This window comes from Zalophus californianus, chromosome 8 (genome assembly GCF_009762305.2).
Source record: "Zalophus californianus isolate mZalCal1 chromosome 8, mZalCal1.pri.v2, whole genome shotgun sequence".
Lineage (NCBI taxonomy): Eukaryota > Metazoa > Chordata > Mammalia > Carnivora > Otariidae > Zalophus > Zalophus californianus.
The window spans coordinates 125761745-125783807 of NC_045602.1; the positions used below are offsets into that span (position 1 = coordinate 125761745).

The window sequence follows — 22063 nt, forward strand, 5'->3', positions numbered from 1 at the left end:
GCCTAGGTTCCACCCACATCTAAGGTATTGAAAAGCTCTAGGACTCAGGGAATTGCCTTGGGACTGCGGTGAGGAGCTGGGTGTCTGTGTCCTTTCCATTCTGCGCTGCCCCCCTTCCTGCCCCCCACTGCCAGCTCACCTTCCCCCCAGGCAGGCAGGCACGCACAAACCCTCCCCTGCAGCCTGCAGGGCCTGTGGCAGATTCCTTGGGCAGCAGAAGTTATTAAAGACTCTGCCCCGAAGGATTTCTCTCCCCCAGAGTGATTCTGGAACAGAAAATTAAAAACCCACCAGCAGGGGTGGGGAGATACAGTTTTAATTCGTTAAAAAAAAAAAAAAAAAAAAACCTATGCTGTGGTCCTGGGGTCTGGGGGCTGGGGGAAGCTGAGGGGAAGGCTCCTCTGGGACACTGCAGCGCTGTTAAGGGAAGGGGGTTATGGGAGGGGCTCAGCAAGGTCAGTGAGCAGCTTCTGCCCAGACAGATGGGGCCAATGGGCCGGGAACGCTTCTTCATTCCTGTCCCCCTTCCTATCCCTTGGGCTCTCTGCCTCTCTCCCTGCAGACAGGCGCGACCCGCTGGGCCTCGGTGCCCAGAGACTTCCCTGCGGCTGCCTCCCTCCAGGACTCGGCCCACCCCACCCGCAGTCTCTGCCCATCCCTCCACCCCCCTCCCTGCGGTCTGCCTGCTCCCTGCCCACCCACCTCCTTCCTTCTCCAGGCAATTCCATCTCCCCTTGTTCTCGTTCGAACAAGTGTTATTTTGGTTAATTATGAAAATCGTACCTGTGCATTGCACCGCCCCCATCTAAGCAATAAACAGGAAAATAAGACCACCTGTAAGCCTCCGCACCAACCCTGTCAAACCACAAGTTACAGGTCCTTCCAGACTTGTTTTTTGTGCCAAAAATACTTTTTTTTAACTTGGGCTATTATTACATACGCTGTGTTGTAAGCAGGCTTATTTGCCTAGCAGTATACGGCAGGCGTCTCTCCGTGCCCGTACATTTTTTTAAATGTATACTTTTTAAGTGCTGCATAGGATTCCATGTAGGGCTGAGGCTGCTTCATGTAAGGACTCTATACTGATGGACATCTGCGTGGTTTCTCTCTTTCCTTTTCCTCCTGAGTCCCTTCCTGCTTCCCCTCTTCCTCTCCACCCCTCCTCTCCTGCCTTCACCCCCAGGGTTCCAGCCTCCTTTCTCACCTCCAAGCCCTCACCCAGTGGAGGGGTGGAGTGGTCGCCAGTATTTAACACCCGCTCCCCCGTGTCAGACAGGCGCCGGCTCATTAGTGTGTCTATCCCCCCAAGTGAGGCAGGCAGGAGCCACAGTGGCAGCGAGAGGCCTAATTGAATGTAACTAATTATTCACTCCCTTAAATGGGCCTGGGAGGGACAGAATTACTCACTCTGAACTGGGGAGACAGGGAACTGGCCGGCTGGCAAATCCGGGGGCCTGTGGAGCCAGTTCTCCGTGGAATACTAATTAGGCAGGAGCCACGGGATCCAACTGGGAACTGAGTGCCTCTCCTGTCCCCCTCCCACCTGGGAAGCTGGGGTTGGAAGAAGATCCTTGGGGGAATCCAACAGCAGGCCTGGGCCCACCCTGGACCCCAAGGAAGGGTTAAGGTGGGGAGGAGGGCTGGAGAAATGAAATGCTGGGGCTGGAGGCAGGCAGGGGGCTAATGTGTAATGTGGAGAGAGGCAGGAGAGCACAGCAGGTGGGGCCTGCAGGGGATATGCTGGGATGGAGTTGGTGGGGGGAGCTCCATCCCACCCAGAGCTGCGGGGACCCGCTGGCTCCCAGTTCCTAACCCCTAGAGTGACTCAGGCCTCATCCTGGACCAACTACAGAAAATGTCCTTGGGCTGGGGGCATAGTGATGCTGTTCGTTCAGGCATCTGTAATTTTTAAGAGCTTCCTGGTGATGCTAACATTCCCCCCCCCCCCCCGCCCCCGCTCCCCGTCCAGCCCCTGGGGACTGAAAACTGCCGGCTTTGGCCTAAGTCCCCTATTGGAGTCTCTGCTCCAGATTTTTGAATTTTTGCCCTTCGTGGCTTCCCTTCCTCCACTCACTTCTGTGTTCTCATCCTGCACATCCCACAGCCTTCCCTGTCACCCAGGAGCGTGAAGGATGGGGGCAGGAGGGTCTGTGTGGCTTGGGCTGATAAAGGGGACTTGGGTGGGGGAGGGAGGAGAGGGAACAGGGCCTGAATGTGGTCCCAGGGGGCTCTCAGCTGCACCATTCTGGGCCTTGCCTGGAGGTCAGAGGCGAAAGGTCAGTTAGGTAGAGGCAAGTGTACGCAGGTGCATACATGTGCATGCGTGCCTGCGTGTGGGGGGCACGGTAATCATGATTCCGCCTCCCATTCATGTGTTTATGTGCCAGGCACTTCTCACATAGCATCTCATTTGATCCTGACAACAACCCTTGGTGGGAATATGGGTTATCCTTACAGCTGAACAAGGTGAAGCTCAGAGAGGTTGAGTTAGTGGTCCAAGGGAACACAGGATAGCCAGTATCCAATTTCTGGCTCTCCTAGATTCTTAGTCCCATACTCATTTCTCCTACGCTGCTTTGATTTTTCTATTGCGTTTGTAATCTCTTTCTAGCAGGTGTTGGTGTGGGCGTGCTACTATTCTGTGTGTGTGTGTGTGTGTGTGTGTGTGTGCATGTGGTCTCCCTCCTGAAAGGGGCCAGCTTTCCACAAGCCTCCCACTCCCTCCCAGCACAGTGCCTCCTGCTGACCAGTGAGAGCAGGAAGGAGGGGGCAGTCACCCCTGCTGCTTCTTGCCCCCTTTCCTCGGCCCCCCGCTCAGCAGGAGAAGGCCTCCCCTTGTGTGTGGGGGGCTGGTGAGGGGTGGAGGAAGGCCGGTCATCCTGCCAGCCAAGTGACAAATAGCCTTGTTTGTAACAAAGGTGGAGAAAGAGAACCCCACTGGTTCTAGGGCACGGAAATTCCCCCTTTCCTATGCTTTCCTGCCATACCCTGCTCCCCCAGGTGGCAGGGAGAGATGGAAGGCAGTCACATTCACCCCACTCCATCCAACCCCCACCAAGTGCGGGACACTTCACAGGAGCTTCATAGAGGGGCAGCGGATTTATGAGCCCGACACAGATTCCCCAATCACCTCGCCGGGCAATCCATCTTTCCGGAGCCAGGGACGAAATGAAATTATCGTGAAATAAATCTGTATAGATGATGGAGGTACTGGTGGGGGCGGGGACGGCCACAAGTGTGAGTGGCAGAAGAAGTTGGGGCTCAGGTGGGGGGGCCACTGCCCTCCTCCTTGCCTGAGACCCAGAGAGAAGACTGCTGGCTTTCCTCCCTTTCAGAGCTTTGGCTGGGGGGGGCTGTGTTCCATTTATGCCCCCAACTCTTCCTTGAAGCCCCCTGCCTGATAAGACTCTTATCTACGGGGCTGGATGCAGGACCCTGGGGCTTGTGATTGGATCTGAATCAGCCACTCCTCCAGACTCCCAGAGTCAGGGAGAAGGGGCAGGGCAAACCAAACCGGGCAGCTGGGCTGGAGTGGGGGAGGTGTGAGGTGTGAGGGGTGGGGGAGAGGGATGGGGTCCAGGGTGAGGGGGTGGGAGTCAGAGTCAGGGGCAGGCCCCTGGTCCTGGGTAACACTCCACATCTTTGGTTACCCACCTGCATGAAGGTGTTAACTCCTTAATTTCCGGGAAGGAGGGGAGAGCCAGGGAAGGGATGCGTGTTTTGGGGCTACTTGGAGAGCTCGGGGCAGCACCCATTTGACAACATGGTGGAAGTGGTTCAGTTATTTTAACATCCTCTACGTCAGGACTGGTGTGTTACAGTTGAAAGTCAGGCTTGGAACAGGTCAAGGGTTGGGGCGGCAGGTCCCAAAAGCCCTGGTGCCCCCTATCCCTCCCTTTTGGCCAGCAGTGTCTGGGGCCCCTCCCCAAAGACCCTACAAGACCGCTGGGCTTTAGGCCAGGTGCATCAGGGGGATGGGCCGAAGGGCACATGGGGACTCGCCAAGCCCAGAGTGCCAGAGCCTTCCTGCCTCCCTCTCCCAGCTCTCAGGGGACCCCCGTCCACCCTGAGCACTGAGCTGGAAGTGGATGCAGTCAGCCGGCTGGGATGTGATCATTTGCCTCCTGAGCAAGGCCAGCCCCAACCAGGGGGAAACAATGAGGGCTGAGGCCCTGTTGGGGTCACTGGACAGGACAGGCTGTCCCCAGCTTGCCCTGGTCTTGCCCTGGGACTCCCTTCGCCTCCTCTTCCCAGGAAGACTTTGGGAGATGAAGAGCCAGCACTGCTGATGTCGCGGGCTTGGTGGGGGGCTGGTGGTGAGTGCCGCCCTGAGGGACACAGTAGTGGGGGGGGGTGGCAGCCGGATTCACACGCGCTCTGAAAATGAGATTTGCCTTGTTATCTGTGCTCGCTCAGGCCGAGGGCCTTGGGCATTAACCAACCCATCCACAGAGTTAAGAAGTGGGGAGAAGCTAGAAGCAGAAGGGTGGGGGGAGCTGAAATAGGCTGGAATGGATAGAGAACCTGCCGCAGAGTGTGTGTGTGTGTGTGTATGTGTATGTGTGTGTGTGCGCGCGCACGCGTGCACTCGCGTGCACCTGCGTGGTATGTATTTGTGTGTTTTTGTCTCCAAAAGTATGTATTTTCCTGGTTTGTGGGGATGTCCTTTAAGAGAACGTGTATAAGTGCTTTGCTTCCTGCCCATGTGTGTTGATATTTCTCTTTAGTGTGTGTATGTGTGCGTGCGTGTGTGCGCACAACCACACACTCCTGGTGGTTTTGTCCACACACCAGTCACACTCCAGCCCCCTCAGAAGCCTACAGGCCCCGACATAGCCTAAGGGACGAGCCTGGTGGGCTGGGCACCCAGAGGGCGGTCTGGGGTGAGCTGGGCCCTGGAGGCGGTGCCTGGCAGGGAACAAAGGGGCAATCAGTGGAGAGTGGAGAGTGCCGACTGATTGAGGAAGGGGAATTAGTGAGGAGCCTTGCGGGGCCCTGCAGGGGGTGGGGGGCCCTGGCATCTTGATTAGAGAGCAGGTGCAGCTGGGCTCACCTGAGCCACAGGAGGGCAGGCAGCCTGGGGGCCGAGGGGGGACGTCCAGGGACAGCCGGCCAGGGGACAGACTGCAGCAGGGCCTGAGGCTGAGGACCTGGACTGGTGACCTTGAGGGGAGGAGCTAGGGGTCCCAGGGAGGAAGGGTCAGTCTGTACAGAACAGATACCACCATCACCCCGGCAGCTCTGTCCTCCCTAGAGCTCACAGTGCGCCAGACCACAGACTAAGCATCTGTCCCCTAATCCTCACAACAGGGAGGTGGGCTCTGTCATTAGCCAGGTTCCCAAATGAGGAAACGGATGCCCAGAGAGGTGAGGGGACAGCTACTAGTCCAGGTCAACTTGATTTTAGGGCCCTCCTATTAACCTTTATGTCACCGTGCCACCCCCTTGCCTTTTGCTGTATCATCTGTAGGGAGAAGTTACAGGGGACAGATTGCAAGGACAGAAAAAGAGAGATTTAGGAATCAACTTCATCAGCAAAGCAGACTGCCTGGGAGGTGGTGAAATGCCCATCACCGGAGGTAGGCCAGGAGTGACTGACTCACTGACAAAGGGCTTCTGGCAGGAGAGGACACTGGGTTCCATTTTCTCTGTCACTGTAATGTGCACTTGAGTCAGAGCTCCTGGGTTTGAATCCCACCTCCACTGTTCACTTACTGTGTGAACTTGGGCAGCTTGCTAGTCCTCTCTGTGCTTCTGTTTTCTCCAGTGTAAAATGGAAGGGTGTGAGGATTGAATGGATAATGCATGTAAAGTGCTTAGAACAGTACCTGGCATATAGTAAGCACCCAATAAACTCTAGCATGGTAGAGTTTGGGGCAGAGTGAGAATGGATGGGTAGGTGTGGAGGGCCAGGGAGAGCTGGAGGGATGATGGGACTTGAGGTGAGCAGAAAACAAAGTAGAAATGCAAGTTTCGGCTCTGAGTGGGGGTGCAGGTGACCCCTTGAAGATCTCTAGTCCCCTCTGCTTTAGTCCAGACCTCACATCTCCCACTGGGGCCAGTGTTCCTCCTTCCTCTCTTCTCCTCCTGCCTTTTCTCCCCTCCTCCAGTCCATTCTCCACCCTTATTAATCTGACCCCATCACTGCCCTCACCCACAGCCTCCCAGGACTCCCCTTTGCCCACAGAAGTGGTTCTCCAAGTGCGCCAGGAGAACCCGGGAAGTTACGGGATAACATTAGGTGGTACGTGATCTGGGTCCCTTGGGAACTTCCCAGTTCTCTTTCAATGCTAGAGAGGACATCTCGGGTTGGGGGTGGTTTGTCTTTCACACTTCTTGCCACAGAGAGATCAGACTCAGACCCAGAGCCTTGAGCAAACCAGTATATCCAGTTAGGACTCAATAACACAATGTGTTTCAAAACTAGATTTTTCCAATCATTTCCTTCTCCTCAAAATATCTTCTCCTTGGGGCTCCTTTACTCCATCGTTTCTTGTTTGCCTCCTCTTCACTCACTGGCTGCTCCTTCCCGGTGTCCTGTTTTGGTTTTCCCTCTGCAGCTGGCCCTCTAGAGCTGGGAAGTCCTATGGCCTTGAACACCACCCGTGATTCCCAGATGCAACTCTCCAGACCCAGAAATTGCCAGCTGCCTTCTTGACGTCTCCCCTTGGAAGTCAACAGGTATCTCTACCTGGAAGTCCAAAACAGAGCCTGGAGTCACCCCACAGCTCTGCCTCCCCTCCTGTGGGCCGTTGCAGTAGATGGCTGAACATCCAAGAGTTATCCTTGAGGGCTCTCTCTTGCTTGCCTGCCCCATCCAATCCATCAGCCATGCCTGTCAACTTCACCTGTGAAACCTATCCTGAAATAGCCACTTCTCTTTATTGCTTCTGGCCCTGGCCCAAGCGGTCATCATGCCTCACCTGCACATCGGCGTAGCCTCAGCACCGGTCTTGCTACTTCTCCCTTGCACCCCAACAATCCACCACGCAGTAGCTGGACCAGCTTTTAAAATCATCAATCAGACTATGTTGCTCCACTGCTTAAATGTCTCAAAGGGCATTTTCTGTGCTTACAACGATTCCAAGCTCTTCCCTGTGGTTTACAAGGCCCTGTGTGATGGGGGCCCTTTTGTCTGTTTCTCCCTCTTCATCCCCTTGTCTGCTCTGTTCCACTCACACGAAGCTCAGTTCTGCCTTATTTTCTCTGTCCTTTAGCTGTCTGCTTGAGGGCCACTTCCTCAGAGAGGCCTTTCCTGATCATCCAACGGCAAAATTGCCCCTAGACGCAACCATAGATGCCTCTTCTCTGCAGAGCAGGACATTTTTATTTATTTCCTTTGTTTGGTTTTGGCTTTTCCCCATATCATTATAAACCAGGAAGTTTAAGTAGGATCTCTACCTGTCTGGTTCATTGCTGTATTCCCCAGTGTCATGAATGGTGCCTAGGTCATCAGAGATGATTAATGTTTGTTGATTGAATTAATGAATTGTATTTATTTTTAGAATCGCCTTTGATTTATGACATCTGTTACTGTTTTTTCCCCCATTTTAGGTAGTGACAAACTTTAAGGTAAAACAAAAAAGATCTGATAAAAGACTTGTATGCAAAACATATGAAGAACTCTTACAACTCAACCATAAGGGACAAATAACACAACTGAAAATTGGGCAAAGGATTTAAATAGACATTTCTCCAAAGATGACATACCAATGGCCAATAAACACATGAAAAGATGCTCAACATCGTTAATCATTAGGGAGATGCAAATCAAACCACAATGAGCTACCACTTCACATCCACTAGAATTTAGCTACAGGATGGCTAAAATGAAAAAGACACGTGTAAGCGAGGCTGGAGAAACATCGGAGTGCTCAGCCGTTGCCAGTGAAATTGTAAAATGGCCCAGTCCCTTGGGAAGGAGTCAGGTAGTTTCTCTTCCTCAAAAGGTTAAACATGGGGTTAGGGCATGACCCAGCAATTCCACTCCTAGGAGGTGTATACCCAAGAGAACTGGGTACACACACAACTGCACACAAACTTGCATAGGAATGTTGATAGCGGCGCTAATCGAAATAGCCAAGAAGTGGAAACAACTCAACTCCATCAGGTGATGACTGGATGAACGAAGTGTGGTAGATCCAAACACTGGAATAGTCGTCAGCAGTAGAAAGGGAGGGAGCAGTAGAAAGGGAGTAGACATCAAGACCTGATGCGTGCTACAACATGGATGAATCTGGAAACCAGTTTGCTAATTGAAAAAAGCCAGTCATTAAAACCCACACATTGTATGACTCTGTGCATATGAAATATCCAGAATAGGCAAATCCATAGAAACAGAAAATAGATTAGAGGTTGCCAGGGGCTGTGGAGGTGTGGAACGGGGAGTGGAACAGGGAGTAACTGATAAATGGGTACAGGATTTCTTTTGGGGGTGTTGAAAATGTTCTGGGATTAGATGCGAGGGATGTATGACTCTACATATGCTGAGAACCCACTGAATTGTACACTTTCAAAGGGTAGATCTTAGGGGCTCCTGGGTGGCTCAGTAGGGTTAAGCGTCCGATTCTTGATTTCAGCACAGGTCATGATCTCAGGGTCCTGGGATCGAGCCCCACGTTGGGCTCTGTGCTCAGCGGGGAGTCTGCTGGAGATTCTCTCTCCCTCTCCTTCTAACCCTCTCCCTGCTCACACTCTCTTTCTAAATAAATAAATAAACTCTTTAAAAAAAGGGGTGGATTTTATGTCACGTGGATTATATCTCAATAAAGCTATTCTTTAAAAAATAAAGCAAAAAAAAGTGACCATTTGAAGAAAAAAGCCCAAAATAGTACAGAAACACATGGCTCTTGGGCAAAATCATGGAAGAGGAATGTGAGTGATTGAAGTTGGCTTATAGGCTTAATAAGGATAAAGTCTAGACATTTCAGTTTAACAGTCAAGGCTTAACTCCAGCTTCGGATGCTGCTCTTCTCCTTAATCTGGCCACATCGGGGTGCTGCCTATTTCTGAAACACTTAAGAATCTTTCAAGCTGCCTTGTCTTTGCAAATCTTGGCCCCTAGCTGGGATGTCCTCTCTCCTCTTCTCTACTTGGTTGAATTCAGTCCCGTCAATACTGGTGGGCTAGGTGATCAGGCATGTGCCAGGCACCGGGCCTGGGGCTGGGGACAGATACATTGCCCAGGAGGACAGACACGGTCCGGCCCCTGGGCTGGCTCCCACACAGGACGAGGGAGACAGAGGAGTCTCTGGGAACAGCCAACCTAGAAGGAGGACCTGGGCTGCAGGAATGCAGTGGAAGAAACTGAACATGGCCTGAGGGACCCAGAGGGGACAGAGAGGGACATTTCAGCCAAGGAATTAGCCGGGCAAACAATAAGGGAAAGAGCATGGCAGGCCGAGGGAACAATCTGGGGCAGGTCTGAGGACAGAGCATGGCAGGTTGGAGGAATCATCAGAAGGCAGATGTGGCTGCAATGTAGCCTGGGAAGTGGGTAGCGGCAAGAAATGATCCTACAGAGAAAGTTGGGCCATGATCAGAGCCTTGGCAGGCCGTGCTGGAGACTCCGGACTTCTCATTTTGGAGCTCAGATTCCACACTACACAATATGATGGGCAATTTTTCCAAATCACTGATCACCCCTGCCATTACACGTCCATCTGCTTATTGTCTCTCCTTCTGCTAGAAAGGACGTGGACTCGGCGCTGTTCACTGCTGTGTCCCCCACAGCCAGAACAGTGCCTGGCTCATGTAGTCACTCAACAAATACTTACTGACTGCATGCATTTACGTGCCGTCTCCTCTGCTTGACTGACTTATTTAAAGTAAGGGGAGAGATGGATTCATCCCTGTGTTCTTGGGGTCTACACAGAGCTTGGCATATACATGCTGCTTAATAAATATTTAAAGAATAAGTGAATGAATGAATGTGCCCTCCTCCCCAATGAGCCACAAATTCCTGAAGGGCAGGGACTGCCCGATTTATATCCCCAGTGCCTGATACATTGCCTGGCAGAGAGCAGACCCTCAGGAAAGGTTTGTTGAACTAAACAAGAGGCTCCTCTGGATGGGGGCCCCAGGCAGGCCTGCAGTGAGGGCTGAGACAAGCAGACCATGATATTGGCTCCCAGGCAGGATGGGGAGATGCCCAGCTGGCAAAGGGTCTCAGGACCTGAGGGTCATAGGTGAGCCCACAGGATCAGCCTAGATGTGTGGGGTAGCCAGGGAGACCAGGAGCCCCAGGGAGGGCTTCCTGGGAAGGGGAAGGCTGGGCAGGTTCAGAGACCCTGCCCCCCTCCCCTCTTCAGTGCCCTAGCCCCACCCTCCTCTGGAAACTGGCAGGCAGCTCCACCAATGAGGTGTGGGTGCTGCTTGGGGGCTGGTGGTGCTGGTGCTGGGATGGGACAGATGGTAGGAGACAAGGAAACTCCCATGTTCTCCTCCATCTGTTACATTTAATTGACTTCCCGCAGAAAGAAAAAAAAAACAGTTGCAAGGATGAAATTGCTAATTAAAAGGCCCTCTGATTAGATAGACAAATATTTACCAATTATGTTTGACCCTGTCTGTCCCCCTTATGTCTGCAGACCGCCCCCCCCCCCCCCCCGGCCCCGATCAGCACCATGGCGTATGACACCCAGCTGGGGGCTCTTCCACCAATTGTTCTCCTGGGGCTTAGACGGGCTATGGGCAAAACAGGGCGGAAGAGCGGCAAATCCTGGCAAATAGTTGTTCAACAAACACCGTGCCTACTGCATGCTCAGGCCCGGTGTGGGGCCCCAGGGAGCCAGGGCGGGATTTCCATGGACGGTCATTCAGGTTGTGTACTGCACAAAGCCTCATCCCCGGGAGAGCGGGACTCCATTTGTCAACCTGGAACTCCTGAGGCCAGAGGAAAGGAATTTTTCTTCCTCTTCCCACAATGGGCCATTAACTTGGCAAGCCATACTCACTCACAGGATTGTGGCTGCTTTTTCTAATCCACACAGAGTGGGCTAGTGATGGCACTGGAGAGATGAATAGGATTCAGTTCCTGATCCAAGGGCTCCTGGGATAATGGGGGAGAAAAATATGCTGATGATGAGTAAATAGTCATTTCGCAAATATTTATTGAGCACCTAATGTTTGCCGAGCACTGTGTTAGGAGCTGGGGAAGAGAGATATGAATAATATACATTTCCTGCACTCCAGGAGCCCAGATTACTTGAAAGAGATGGATATACACAGTTCAGTCTGCCCTTCCTTTTTACTTTTCCTTCCTTCATTCCAAATAGTCTTTAGGAGTACCCGGGAAATGAGAATAATAGCTCTGGACTCACACTGTTCTACCATGTACTGGCTGCGTGACCTTGGGCAAGTCACTTAGCCTCTCTGTTTCCTCTCTCTAAATTGGTGATAATAATGGCAACAGCATCTCAGGGTTAATATAGTGATTAAATGAGTTAATGCATGTAACTCATGCCTGACACATAGTAGGTGCTCAATAGAGTTTAGCTATTTTTTTTTTTTGAGTCTTATTGTGTGTTCCTTGGGAACGCAGCTGTACCTGTCCAGTTTTCCCTCCCTTTGGAACTCAGGGTGTGGAACAGAGAAATCCATTAACATATACAAGCTCAAATACACTCAGGCTGTGCTGGAAGAAAGCCATGGTGAATGAATGAGTCTTAGCTTAGGAGTCAGAGGAGGTGAGGTTGTTTTAAGCCCAGGCTGGGGAAATGGAATGATTGCCTGGTCAGGTAGTGAGCTCTTCATCACTGGAGGTATGCCAAAGTGTGAGGTTGTCACAGAGAGGATCCCAGGTGTGAGAGAAAGGCGGGTCAATTCCATCAGGCAGATACTACTTGGGGGGTGTGACAGCCCCCTCCTGGGACAGTGGGACAAGTTTCCCAGAGCCAGCTGCAGCACTGGGTAATGTCCTGGAAGTCCATTCCACTAGCAAAGGGACAGCCAAGCTTCCTACCGTGCATGCCCATTCCCTGGGGCAAGGCACTGGACGGTAGGACTGCAGGCAGAGGCAGGAATGCGGCAGCCTCCAGCCCCTCTGTGGGGGTCCATGTTGGGGTAGGAGACAGTTGGGATGGCTCGGTCTTGAAGGGGTGACTTGGAGGGGTGACTTTTAATCCCTCGTTAAAATGGGAAGAGAATGGGCCAGATACTATCAGCGTCCGGCCTTGTCTCCCTTCTCCCACTCCCAAATTACCAAAAACACGCATTGGGCGCTCAGGACATGCCACACACAGAGCTAAGCCTGTTGCCTGTAGCATCTCATTTAAACATCACCACAGCCCAGGAGGCAGGCATTGCTCTTGTCCCACCCACTGTACAGATGAAGAAGCTGAGGCCCTCAGAAGTGAAGTTAAGTTGTTCAAGTTTATCCAGCATGGAAATGACAGAGGCAGGTCTCAAATCCAGGCCGGGCTGACACTGCAACCTGGAATGCCAGTAACTCTTTCCGACTGCCGCTCAGTCCTGCCAGGCTCTCCAGGACAGCCCCCACCCCGTGCCACATCCCTAGGAACATTCCCCCACTCCCCGGTCCCCTCCTGGGCTCATACCATGAAAGCCCCATGCAGAGCCTTCTACACTAGAGGGATATATATTATCTAAATTTGATAAGACAACTTAATTTCACTCCGTGTCTGTTACCGGTGATAAAACCAGGAGACTTTTATGACCCAGCGTCCTCGGCAAGATTGTCAGGAACTTATTATACAAGGTCTAACTGGATTTCTCTCTGCAGATGGCTGGGAGCCATGGGCTGGAACGCAATTCGGCAACACATTTGGGGGAATAAATGCAAAATGCTTGTTCCAGAGACTTAGATAAGGCAGCAGTCCTCTGAGCTCCCCAAGAATAGGATCTATCTTCCCTGGGCCCCAAAGGGGGCTTTGGGGAGGATTTGCCCTATGGGAGGAGGAAGGGATGGTGGGTTCTCTCCCCGCCTCATCCCTTGATCCTCCTCACCCCAGGGAAGCAATGTGGAGGCTCCCGAGCCTTGGGGTTCAGAACAGTAGCTCCTAGAGAGTCAGCAGTTCTGGGCAGAGGTGGGGGTGAAGGAGGGGGGCCAAATGGGTGGTGGAGGGCGAGACCAAAAATAGGAGATTGTGTGTACTGGTAGAGGAGGAAGGAAGAAACAAAAGATGGGGAACCTGGCGGGTCTTCACCTGCTGCCCAGGGATCCACCAAAGACTCACACCTTTACTGCCCTGAGCTGCCCGGCTCCTTCCTGAACACACCTCCAGGGCTGGCGCGGACCCTCACAGCAGGGCACCCAAAGACTCCATCCCTCAGATGTGGGGCTCACATACTTGGGCTTGCAGATACTCCAAGCTTTTGAGGTTCACTATCAGTGTACCCCAATTCAGAGCTCCCTTCAAATTCTGATATGTCCCAGGCTTGGGCTGTCAGGCAGACTTGGGGCTAAGCGTCATCCCGATAATACCAAATGTGGATGTGCAGACCCCTAAACCTGGAGCATCACACCAGAGTCAGCCCCAAGTTCAGAGCTTACCGTCCAATACTGACATCCCCCAAACCCGGGCTTACACACAGATTTGACACAACTACAGATTTAGACATCTCCCTAAACTAGACTCCAAACCCTGGCTTGGGCTCCCCCTAGCCTTGGGCTACCACCAGACTCTGAGGGGTCACCCCGGATCCCCCCAGATAAAGCTTGTACCGAGCCTTGGGCAGCCTCCCTGCTGGCCCTGGCTCTCCCGATGCCTCCCGGGTGCAGGGAAGCTGCTTCACTGGAGATGGCCTGGGATGTTTCAGGTCTGTCCTGGCCCTTCCTGGCAGGCCAGGGAGGCAGCACTTGTCACCCAGCCCCTGATGCTTCATCTTTTCCCCCTTTCAGTGTCTCAGAACTCCATGAAGGGAAGTCTTGTTTCACCCTTTAGCCTTTTCCTGCATCTTCTTCCGTCTGGGATCCTCATCCCAGGGGGCCCTTCACCTCCCAGTTTTCGGAAGGAGGAAGGTCACATTTACTAAGCATCTGATGTGCTAGGGCCTTGCCTGTCTGTGGTCTCATGGAACCTTCACCGAAACATTTCCAGCTAGATTTTTATTATCCCCTTCTGCAGATGAGGAAACGGAGGCACAGAGAGGTTAAGTCACTTGTCCAAAGGCACACAGCTCAGAAGGGTGAGAGCTTTGTCTCTGCTAGGATCCTGCCCCAAGATTTGGAGCAAAGCTCTGGAGAGCCCTCAGGCTTTGGGTAGGAGACTGGGGTGGGGGGGCTATTGTCATTGAGCCCAAGTTTGTATTATTTCCACTAGCTAAATGAATTCTTTCCAGGAGACCAGAGGATGGGGGAGAGGGAGGCGTGGGAGCAGAGAAAACTGCAGTGAGGTCAAGCGCACCGGTTGCCCTGGCCAGTCACTGTGGTGGGGGGTGGCCTTTGCCAGGAGACAGTGATGAATAGGCTGGGTCGCAGCCAGCTGTGGGGTGCTGCAGAAGGGCAAATGGAGACTTGGTTCCTAGGTGTGTGTGGAGGGGTGTCAGAAATCACCGCCATCCTGGAGAAGCCAGGAGCGGGGACTACGCCACCTGGAGCTAAGACCGGGAGTCCGTGAGGCCCCCGGACTGCTGATGACTTCTGGCCGGCCCTGTAGGATGCAGCAGGCGGCCTGAAGCCCGCATGTGTCCCCATCCTCCACTGGGCAGGTTCCTGTGGGACGGGGAGTGGGAGTGGGAACAGGAGCCTGGCTGCAGTGGGGAGGACGTGATAAGGCTCTACCGACTCCCCACTGTGTGACTTCGGGCAATCATTTCACCTCTCTGAGCCTCAGTTACGTGTAAACAGGTGCAATGCTGCCGACCTTGGGGGTTGTGAGGGTTGGAAGGTATACAGTAAGTGCTCATTCAGAAAATGATGCTTTATATTATAAAGGGCTTACCATGTCTACACTTTAATAAGCAGACCCTGGAAATTGCCTCCAACCAGGGTAGAGTCAGAACCCAAATCCCTCAGCTGAGAGTGATTTTATTTTTTTTAAAAGAGAAACAAGTAATACAATCCTCCAAGGATTTTTCCCTCTTGGCTCTAAAGAAAAAAAAAAAGAGAGAAAGAGAAAAGAAAAGAAAGAAAAAAAAAGAAAAACTAATATCTTCATTTCCACCCCCCCCCTTTTAAGCTAATTTGTGGAAAATTAAAATGGGGAACTCACACAGCCTGGCATTTTAATTGGATCTTGTCTGGCGTCCTCTCTAGGATTCCCTGATTCGCTTCCTCCATTAATTCCTCTGTGCTCTGTTTAGCCAGTTTCCTGCCCTCCGCAGGCCCCGAGGTGACTCTGGACATAGAGAAGGGGGCTTTAGGCTGGTGCCCCAGCTGCCCTAGAGGCTCTGGGGTCAGAGTGGTCCACTTCAGAATTTTGATTTCTGCCTGGTGCTCTGTGCAAGCCACCCTGCTGGCTAGGCCCACGTCCTCATCTGGGATTCACCTGAATGATTTTACCTGGTACATACAGTCAATACCTGGTGTTTCCTTCTTCAGCCCACCTCCAGGATCTGGGGGGACCTTCATATGGTTTTTATAAGCCCTGCCTTTATGCCCTGTGGGCAGAGCTTTCTCCTGTACCCATCAGCCATCTAGCCTCTGTTAGGAAGATAATTCGCTGTTTTTCCCACTTCCAGGGATTTGGGTAATTAATAATGAAAATGATGTTGAGGGCGCCTGGGTGACTCAGTCGGTTAAGCATCTGAGTCCTTGATTTCAGCTCAGGTCATGATCTCAGGGTCGTGGGATCTAGCCCTGAGGTGGGCTCCACGCTCAGCATGGAGTCTGCTTGTCTCTCTCTCCCTTGGCTCCTCAACCCTCTCATGCTCTCTCTCTCTCAAATAAATAAAATCTTAAAAAACAAACAAACAAGAAATATATATAATGAAAATGATGTTTCTTGAGTGCTCATGTCCTATCAGGCGTGTCACCTGCAGAAGCTTATTTTGTCCTCATGACAGCCCAGAGAGGAAGGGATTATTATCATCTTCCCATTTTATGGATGAAGAAACTGGGGCTCAGGAAGGTCAAGTAATTGCCTCATGGCTCGTTTAAGTGGCAGGGCCAGAATTAGAATTCAGGTGCTTTGGCCCATGGAGCCCCCTCAAACCAGCCTCAGTTTCCCAGTTTTGGACATAAGAGTGTGTCTCCCGGCCCAGGGTTTCTGGCCCATCCCTCTGCAGCTCAGATGGTAGCCCCCAGGAGCCAGCTGCCTTCAGGGCTGATGAGAGAAGGACCAGGTGGATGAGAGGGACCCCTAGTGCCCTGCACTCCCCCACCCTGCAGGCCCAGGCCCCAGGCAGGGCTCCCTCTCTGCCCTGCCGAGCAGGGGCTGCAATCAGTGCTAATCAGCCTGGCTAATTACTTAGCCCATGGGGAGGTGAGCAAGCGGAGACGCTAGGAGGGTTCCAGCCCAGCGGCTCGCTCAGTGGGACGCTGGCACAACTCTTTTCCTTTCTGGGTCTGGGTTTCCCTGGCTACACACCGGCGTGGGTGAAGGCAGGAGGTCTTTAACTCTGAAATGCAAGGGGAAGAGCCTAGCCCCCTACCTCACAGAAAGCCAGCGTGGCTGCATAGCTCCTGACCCGAGGGGTGGGCTCAGTCCAGCTGCCCGGTTTGAAACCTGGCCCTGCCCTGAACTGCTGGGGTGACTAATTTAGCCTGGTCTCACTTTTCCCATCCATCAGATGGGGATAAGCTTAAAGTACTGACATCTGCTTACAAATTTTATTTATTTATTTGAGAGAGAGAGTGAGTGGGGGAGAGGAGCAGAGGGAGAGGGACAAGCAGACTCCGTGCTGAGCCCAGAGCCCCACACAGGGCTCGATCCCACAACCCCGAGATCATGACCCCAGCCGAAACTAAGAGTCAGACGCTCAGCTGACTGAGCCACCCAGGTGCTGCTGACATCTGCTTAAAATGATTGTTACGGCTTCTTTTCCGAGAGAACACCAAATGGCGGATGACGCCGGTGCTGCGGGAGGGCCCGGAGGGCCCGGGGGCCCCGGAATGGGAGGCCGCGGCGGCTTCCGCGGAGGCTTCGGCAGCGGCATCCGGGGCCGCGGTCGCGGCCGTGGTCGGGGCAGGGGTCGAGGCCGCGGAGCTCGTGGAGGCAAGGCCGAGGACAAGGAGTGGATCCCCGTCACCAAGCTGGGCCGCCTGGTCAAGGACATGAAGATCAAGTCTTTAGAGGAGATCTATCTTTTCTCTCTGCCTATCAAGGAATCTGAGATCATTGATTTCTTTCTGGGAGCATCCCTCAAGGATGAGGTTCTGAAAATCATGCCTGTGCAAAAGCAGACCCGTGCTGGCCAGCGGACCAGGTTCAAGGCGTTTGTTGCCATCGGGGATTACAACGGACATGTCGGCCTGGGTGTTAAGTGCTCCAAGGAGGTCGCCACTGCCATCCGTGGGGCCATCATCCTAGCCAAGCTTTCCATCGTCCCCGTGAGGCGAGGCTACTGGGGGAACAAGATCGGCAAGCCTCACACTGTCCCATGCAAGGTGACTGGCCGCTGTGGCTCTGTGCTGGTGCGTCTCATCCCCGCCCCCAGAGGCACTGGCATTGTTTCAGCCCCTGTGCCCAAGAAGCTACTGATGATGGCCGGTATTGATGACTGCTACACTTCAGCCAGAGGCTGCACTGCCACTCTGGGGAACTTCGCTAAGGCTACTTTTGATGCCATCTCCAAGACTTACAGCTATCTCACCCCTGACCTCTGGAAGGAGACAGTGTTCACCAAGTCTCCATATCAGGAATTCACTGATCATCTTGTGAAGACCCACACCAGAGTCTCTGTGCAGAGGACCCAGGCTCCAGCTGTGGCCACCACCTAGTTTTATACAAGAAAAATAAAGTGAACTAAAACTTGAAAAAAAAAAAAAAAAAAAAAAAAAAAAAAAAAAAAAAAATGATTGTTACGAGGATGAATGACAGTCCTTGGAGTTGTTCCTGACACGCAAGAACCCAATAAAGAGCAGCTCTGGCTAGGGAGCATTTTGCTTGCATTATCTCATTTAATTCCCAGAACAGTGAGGCATTGTTACAGATGAGGAAACTGAGTCTTCAAGAGGAGGAGCCCCCTGGCTTTGCGGAACTGGCATCCATTCCCTCGGAGCTCCAAGCCCACTGCTGAAACAGACAGCTCCCACCCTCTTGGGGCTCAGGTTCCAGCAATTTGAGCCACCACCCCAAGTCACAGCCCTCCCAGGGAGGGACACTTCCCCACCCCCTTGGCTGGGGAGGAAATAGTGGGGGAGGGTCCCAACAAATGGATATCGTCGGGGTTCGCATGCCTAATGATCCCCTCCTCATAAACATCTCATGTAAATTTCTTTCATAATTACACTGAAAGCTATCAAACTATCTAATTTAATTTCTTTGTGAAAATAAATAGCTAAAGTGGCCCTAGGTACCGGCATAAATACTTCAGGCAGAACGGTCTGGGACTGCTGCTTGTGCAGGGCCTGACTGGCTGCAATGCACACTTAATAAGTACATATTTATTGGGTCTGTAAACCACCCCCCCCCATAGAAGAGGCAAGGATTCTGCTGACTCAGCCAGAAGGAGAGGAAGGCAATTGGGGCCATGGTGGCAATGTGGGAAGGAGGGGAGGGAGCGGAGGGAAAATATGCTGGGTAATTAATTATCTGTCTTTGTACATCCATAACTTTTTATTAAACAAATATGCAAATGCTGCCTAACCGGCTGCCTTCGCCTGGGTCTGCCATGGGGATGACAGTTCATCTGTGGTCGGGGCCATCCGGAGGAAGCCTGTTCGCAAAGTGGATCAGGGCTGGGCCAGCCTCTCCCTCGCTTGCTAGGGCTCCCCTGCTCCATGGGGCCTGCCCAGCATTGTTACTCCGATTTGCTTACCCATGGCCGGTGGATTTTGCCTTCTTTATACTGATCCTCAGCGTTCCCATCGCTCATCCCTGCCGCCAGGGCTCGGCCTCTGGCACCATCCTTTCTTGTTCTGGCTTCCATCTACTTCTTCTCCCTCTTGGCTGCTAGGCCTCAGCTGTACTGGCCTCCAACCAAACCCGCTCCACCCCAGGACCTTTGCACTAGCTGTTTCTCTGCCTGGAATGCTGTGTTCCTACAGCCAGCTCTTTCTTGTCATTCAGGTTTGAAGTCAATGTGGCTAATGCTACTCACTTCTTTCTTTCATGGCATCTATCACTTCGGTAATTTCCCTTTTTATTCATTAGTTTTGTAAGTTTAATTTTTTTCCTCCCGCCAGAATGTGACTTCCAAGACAGAATAGCCTTGTGTTACTTATTGCTGTATCTCCGGAGCCTAGAACAGTACATAGCTGGCCTTGCTAAATATACATTGCCTGAATGAAGGAATAAAGGAAGGAAGAGCCTCCTCACTCCCCCTCTCTGTCCCCAGCCACCCTCTCCCATTGTCCACACCATTTAGGATAATCTTTTAAAAACACACATCTTACTGTGGACAAGCTTCCATGGCTCCCTAGTTATTTGGAATAATATCCACTTTCCTTTACCTGCCCCTTTGCAACCTGGCCTGTTTACCTCTCCTGCTCCTTCTCTGTCCACCCTGGCTCTCTTCCTCCCACACACACACGTTGGCCTTCACACAAAGCACCAGTCTTCCCCAGGAGCCTTGGCACAGATTGTTCTAGCTGCCGAATTCTCTCCCATATTTCTCTTTGCTTGGCCAACTCCACCTTGTCTTTTGTTTCTCAGATTGGGCATCACATCCTCCAGGCAGGCTTCCTGCTTAATCTGCTTTGCCTTCCTCCATGAATGCACTTGCATCTCACTCTCTTACTTTTCTGCTTTTCTCTAGATGGAGAGCTTCAGGAGGGTGGGGATCGTGTCTAATTTCTCATCATTCAATCATCTAACAATCGTGGAGCTGGGATATCCATCAGATTCTGGATTAAGAACATGGATTCTGGAGCCAGCCTCCCTGGATTCATACCCCAGCTCCCCTATTTACTGGTTGTGCTGGATACCCACTAAGATGGCCCCCAATGGGGTGGCGGCATCTGGTATCCCTGCCTTTGTGTGGTACCTTTTTGTTGAGTGAGGGTTGGACCTAGTTGACTTGCTTTGAATAAATCAATACAGCAAGAATGATGGGATATCACTTCTGAGAGTGGGTTATAAACAGCTGGAGGCTTCCATCTTGGACACTCTCTCCTGCTTGAGGGAAGCCGGCTGCCATGTTGTGAACTGCGCTATGGGGAGGCCCACACGCCAAGGAGCTGACGTCTCTGGCCAAGAGCCAGGAGGCCTGAGGCATCCAGCTAAATGGTGTCTGGATTCCTGACCTACAGAAACTGAGATAATAAATGTTGATTGTGCTAAGCTGCTGTGTTTTGATCTAATTTGTCATATAGCAGTAGGTGACTCCATACTGACTGGGTGATCAGGGGCAAGTTACGTGACCTGTGTCTCAGTTTCTATATCTGTAAAATGGGGCTAATAATCACAGCTATCTTGTCGGGTTGTTGTACAGGTTAAATGAGTTAGAACTTAGGACAGGGCCTGGTGTACAGTAAATGCTACGTAAGTGTAGCTATTATCATAGTCTCAGCACTCTGGAGATGCTTAGTAAACATTGAACAGAAGTAAACATGGTAAGAATAATAGTCACTGTTTATTGCTCTCTGGCCTGAAGTTCTGGCTTCTCAAGATGGCACTCAAGGCCCTTTATGCTTCCTCTGACATCGGCCAGCCTCGAGGCTGTGGTGCTGGCCTCTGTGCTCAGCCCGTCCCATCTCATCTCATCCTTTACGGCGTCCCTGGGAGGTAGGGACTATTTTATAATACACGTGGAGACCTGGGTACGGAGAGGTTAGGTAACTGTGCCCAAGGTCACACAGCCAAAATGAGATTAAATTAAGCTTCGAGTCCAGGAATATCTGGCTTCTGGTTCAGCCTATCTGCATGTCCTCAGTGCCTCACACAGGCCCGGCATAAAGGAGGCAGTGGGTACCTGGTCACTGAAGGGGTGCCTGCCCGCCTGGATGAACATCGCCCCTTCCCCTGCCTCCTATTTGTCAGGCTCACCCTTGCCAAGTGATGTGGAGAGCAATGTCTACCCCAGGGGACTGACTGGCCAAGGGGCCTGGGGCATCAGCCCAATGACCCTGCTCAGTGGCCCGCTTTCTAGAGGAGGAGGCACCTGCAGCCAGAGGGGAGAGCTGCCCATTAGTCCTAATTGCAGCCCATCTGGAAAAGAGCTGGGGCTGAAATTAAGATGCTGTCAGTGGGCCCCAGCTGGGTCGTAGCAGAGCAGCCGCTGAAACATTTCCAGAGCCTGAGCTTGAAACACTCAGCTGGGGAGACCTCTCTGCCTGATTCCACCTGAACCCAGCGGCCCCCGGGAGGCAGCCAGACCCTGTTCCTGGTCCGGCAATGATCACTGAGACCACCCCCCTGCATACCCCGGAGGACTCGCGAAGGCCCCACCACCCGATGACCTCCTCCCATAGTGCTGGGAGGTGCCACCTTTGTACCCATTTTGCAGAAGAAGAAACAGAGGCCCTGAGAGTTTTAATGATATGTCCAAGGCCACACAACTAGGAAGCGGCAGAGTGTTAGGGGGCTCTTGAGCCTGTGCCGGCCCAAGGCTGGGAGTGGATGGCAAGGGGAGGCCCAGAAAGATGCTGACTGGGGCTTGGGTGGGGGTAGTCACCAGGAGGACAGGGGACAGTGCCTGGGCTCCAAGTCACTATCTTTGACCCCATCCCTTCCTCCCATGCCAGGGCAGGGCAGAGGTCCTCATGCCTCCCCCTTTGGGGGAAGAGACAAGTAAAGGGAGTAGCAGAGGTGGGCTGGGTTTAGGGCTTGGGAGGGTGGGGATGAAGGGGTGGAAGAGCAGGAAAATCAAGCTTCAAGAAAGATCCAGCCTGCCTCCAAATCTCCACTTCCTCTTTTAAGGCACTAAGAATAAACCAGGATTTAAAATCAAACTAAAAAAAAAAAAAAAAAAATCACAAAACCCCTAAAGCTGCCTTCCAAGAAATCGATGGCCGTGATTTGTGCAGCAGACGTGCGGCGGGCAAGCCCTGCTGGACCGA

At 52.4% G+C, this 22063-nt stretch overlaps 1 protein-coding gene across 1 annotated transcript; it reads left to right on the plus strand.

Moving 5' to 3' along the window:
- Positions 1-16941: 16941 nt before the first annotated feature.
- LOC118357277 (40S ribosomal protein S2) lies at positions 16942-17917 on the plus strand. The gene has a single exon (XM_035728977.1). It carries the CDS (start codon positions 16961-16963, stop codon positions 17840-17842), a length of 882 nt encoding a protein of 293 aa, XP_035584870.1. The 5' UTR covers positions 16942-16960; the 3' UTR covers positions 17843-17917.
- The last annotated feature ends 4146 nt before the right edge of the window (positions 17918-22063 follow it).

Bases quoted from the DNA above. Each gene is read 5' to 3' on its own strand.
- LOC118357277 (XM_035728977.1), top strand. From the start codon at position 16,961: ATGGCGGATGACGCCGGTGCTGCGGGAGGGCCCGGAGGGCCCGGGGGC.